The 4,354-nt window shown below is 45.0% G+C and overlaps 1 protein-coding gene across 1 annotated transcript; it reads right to left on the reverse strand.

Moving 5' to 3' along the window:
- Positions 1–395: 395 nt before the first annotated feature.
- TRIVIDRAFT_50070 (uncharacterized protein) lies at positions 396–1,409 on the reverse strand (the record flags this gene model as incomplete). Its single annotated transcript, XM_014105391.1, has 1 exon — positions 396–1,409. One exon carries the CDS (start codon positions 1,407–1,409, stop codon positions 396–398), a length of 1,014 nt encoding a protein of 337 aa, XP_013960866.1.
- Between the last annotated feature and the right edge of the window lie 2,945 nt (positions 1,410–4,354).

A 4,354-nucleotide genomic window follows, 5' to 3' on the forward strand; every position in this document is an offset into this window, starting at 1 on the left:
ATGTACATTTATCCTGTGATATTATTATGACGCTTTATTTCAAAAGGTGTCTCAGATCAAGAACGGGTCAGCATTTTGCCGCTCTCCTCACTGTCATTACCGATGATTTCATTTTTTTTCTCTCTTACTTTGACTTCTTTTATAAATTGCAGTCTTCTTCTTCGGCCTTTTCTCTTTCTTTTTATTGGCGGATTTTTTGGGGGGAGGGGGCAAAGGAGGGATTATTTGCATACAGCATCCCGTACTGCAAATTCGGCAGATATTTTTATTACTCCAACTTTTCAGAAATAAAGAACTAGAATAATGAGACTATCCTTCTGTATCCTCGCTCCGTTTGCTCGGACTCTTCGAAATAAAGGCCTATATAGATACAGAACAACTATCCTTCAAACTGCCTATAAAATTTCACCATTGTGTTCCTGTCGGCCATATAGCTCTCGAATACTTCCAGGCCGGTGAGAGATATTTGTAGTCTCACGCACTATCGCCTCCCAATCCGGATCATATACCGTTCCTTCGGGTCCCAAGTCTTGCCACGCGCATACAATAGCTCGCTCTGGTGAGGCTTGTACGGAGAAATCTGTTCCACAAGAACGGCAGGAGTCAGAAACTCGAGTGTTTGGTGGTCCTAAGAAAGCCAAATATAAAATCGTATCCAAAGCTATCGTCGCATCATTCCATAAGGAGAAGTTACCCCAGGCATATAGGTGAGGACATATTTCTATGAATTTTATGGACTGTCGTGATATAGTAGTCCTAACCCCTAGATAAGTCCGGACGGTAAGAAGTAAATATCTTCCATCTACAACCTTAGGGTAAAATGAGCGCTGAGCTAGGATGCCTTCAACTACGCTGATAGTGCCAGGCCTTTGACTTGCGGCGTGATATGGTGCAAGAAGTCTTTGAAGGTGTTTTCGATGCGCCCTTTTTTGGCTCTGCAACCGAGCGTATTTAAGCGTGAGTTCGACGTGCCTATGTGATGGAGAATATTCATGATTTGCCAAGCTTTTAGATTCGCTATGTTGCTCAGAAAACCAATGCTTTCCATCTCCACACTTTGGTAAATAAAATGCCCGAGATGATGGCGTATCCCAGCTGTAAGCCTGATGAAGTTTGCAGCATTTGGCACAAACCCATCGATCAGGCAGAGACCTGGCGAGATGAGTGAGATAGAGCAGCCTATACTCTAGTGTGTCCAGGATCTCTCCCCTCCCAGCAAGGAAATATTTATAAACGATTGCGCGTAGGGGCCGACAGGTCCGGTAGACGAGTAGTTGACTGTAAGGAGGAAGAAACTTAAATATTTCCAGAAGTAGTTCGACTGGCAGCTGAAGGATATGGCTGTGAGTATGAGGTTGGGTCTCGGATGTGCGCCATACGAGGCGGGTAAAGAAGTTAGTAATATTCATGGCGAAATCTCCGTTTCTTTCTTTATTTCTCTTACTCTTAGGCGTGAATATTTATGGGTGGAAAAATCAGGGTGGAAAAACTCAGGATCTGATCGGGGCTCATATGCTATTTATAATATCTGGTGTGGGCTGGCTTGCCCATGAGGCGTTTTAACACTAGATTTCCTTGTATACGTAGCTGAAAACCTTCTCTAATATTCCAGCTTGTCGTTTGAATACACTTTCATACTCGAAGGAGCGATTAGATGGGATTAAAAGCAAAATATGCGGTGAGATAGAGTTCTAGGTAGCAAAAATAGTTTTTACTCACAGTATTGGAGAGAGGGTAGATACATGTATAAAAGCGCCTAGGGCGTTGATAAGCTTTCATAAACTCCATATACTGGTCTGTATAATGGAGGCCATTTTACTAGAGCGGGACATACGAGGATATAAAACTGGGCAGTTCACGATGCATAATCAACTTCCTTCAAGGTAGATGGGGGAATTTCTTACTGCTTGGCTGTAACGATCTGTCATGCCGTTAAGTCAAACAAGGCAAAGGTTAGACGAATAATCACAATTGTAACGATAACTGTGACGAAACCAGCTGTTTATAAGAAACCGATCGCTGTTGCGATTGACTGGATCCTAACATTGGCGCTTTAAAGAAAAGTCTTTGGCGATTTCACTTTTGAAGACAAAGCGAAGCCACTAAAGCCAGTAGACTTACTGAGATAGAGGCTTGCTATGGAAAAGTAAACACAAAAGCTAGATCCGAATCTCAGTTGACGAGTCTACTATCTCAGAAGCTAGATGAACCAATGATATGTCGCCGTGCACCGTTTGCCAATTGGAAACCCTAGGCGAAAGCACCACTGCCGGCATGTATCTATATTTTCGCTGCAGTTATGTTAGGGACCCGGAAGATGAACGCCACCATATGGCAAGCCAATGAATATGCAAATAGATATTCCTACATCTGTCTAAACGAAGAGGGCTGGTTTAAGTGCTGCCATGAGATATCTTCATGCAATTCGATGCTGAAGAGGACCAGGCGCGACACCTTACGATCCTCTCTGTTTCTTGCAGAAGTGTAATGTAATAATAATAATAATAATAATAAAAATGTGGACTCAAAGTTTCTTCCAAATTTAGGAACACTAATCCTCATTGCCTTTGGCCAGATATGAGGACCGAAATATCCAAAGCCCAAAATGAGATTTTGATAAAATTCATGAGCAGCTGATGACTCAAATTGAACCAACAAAACACCTGTCATACCTTTCTTCAAACCATTGCTACGTTTCGGATTTTGCACTACTACAACACGAAGTTCAGCTCATCTCTCATCGTTTGATCTCTCGCGCGTTCACAGCCTAATAGCTGCGCCCACACCTGCATGTAAGGGTGAGGTTGATGCAGAGGGAAACCTCATTAAGCGTTGCAATATTCCCTGGACCAGGAATTACGGCGAATATGAGGAGAAGCGCGACTTGGAAGAGCGTGCTTGCAAGAGTGAAGTTGCATTAAAAATGGCATTCGTCATCTCCTCGCATTAAATCTTACAATAGTATCACCCAATGTTGGATCAACCCGTCGGGCGATGAAAACAAGGGTCTTGGATCTTGCATTTTTACAAGAGACGATAAGTAGTCTAATGCATTTCTGATACGCAGGAGCCGGGCGGGGGACGCAAATCTAGACTGGCGGATCTCAGCTTCTGATGGTGAAGTGACAGGCCGAACAAGGCTTGTGAAGACTCGTCACACGCCATTGATATGTCACTACTTCATGATTCAAGTTTATTGTCACAATTACAAGGTACTCCCTGAGTCAGTTATATCTAAAGTGTCACACTAAGAGATGTTTCGTGAGGTGGTAACCGGTCCTCTTTCCCTTTGTACGAGACTCCGATATCGTCCAAGACATGGGTACAGTATATAGTGCCCACACGAAACCATTACCTCGGTCGCTGTCGTAATGCCTCTTGGACACGTAATAATGCTCTCCCTGTACAAGGGACTCCCCGGGTCGGTAGGGAGCAAGCAGAGACGTTTGCCGTTCAGAGCATGGACTTCAATGGTGAATAAGACCACTCCATAGGCTAAGCTGTCTGTCTCAACGAGATAGATCCTGTGCCCCCTCACTTACACGCCCTTCGGACCAGATTCATGAGTATCCACTACGTACTTGGCAGTAGCATAATGCAAGCATAATATAGAGAGTGCACAAAAATCACGAGCCCAGCACGTCCCAGAGTTACGGACAGAGGACGGGTCAATGTCGTACAGCAACCTAAAAAGTCTCCGGGTCCATTGACTGGTATTCACAGAGATAGGCAAGGGGCTCATCTTCAACATGACATGTGACAGCTTGGGAATTAGCAAGGTTTGACTGCCGGGAAGAGAGAGGGCTGGGATTGAAACAGAGGTTTCCCCTCAGCTGAGTCGAACTCCGTGCGAGCCTGCGGATCATGGAGTACTGCGGTCTCGGACAAAAAGTTCGGCTTGTATTTCACAGCATGACGCACAGACCGTGGCTGAGAACCGGTGAGGCGATTGCAGCACGTATGGGGACCTATAGTAATGGCATGAGTGAGTCAGCGGAAGCGTTATGCGCTCAACATGTCCCAGCCTGCAGAGTACCGTCTCAACAAACCGAGGAAGAGATGTTTTTGGCGAGGGTAGGACTTTGTTGTGTAGCCACGCCGTACTGTACTCAACCGGTAAATGACACTACCCTGTCAGTATCATGCAGACACCACACAAGTGCCGTTAGAATAGATGACCCGCTCACATGTGAATCCGTCAGATGCCGCATTTGACTAGGTATGTAGCCATCAACGATGTAACAGCTACGGAGTACATGCCCTTGGTACATCGGAGGAATAGCATCTTGCGTCCGTCCCCATCATACTTGTAATAAACTCGTACGAGGATGTCACCATTAGTTCGCCGTGTTGG

This window comes from Trichoderma virens, assembly GCF_000170995.1.
Source record: "Trichoderma virens Gv29-8 chromosome Unknown TRIVIscaffold_2, whole genome shotgun sequence".
NCBI classification, from domain to species: Eukaryota; Fungi; Ascomycota; class Sordariomycetes; order Hypocreales; family Hypocreaceae; genus Trichoderma; species Trichoderma virens.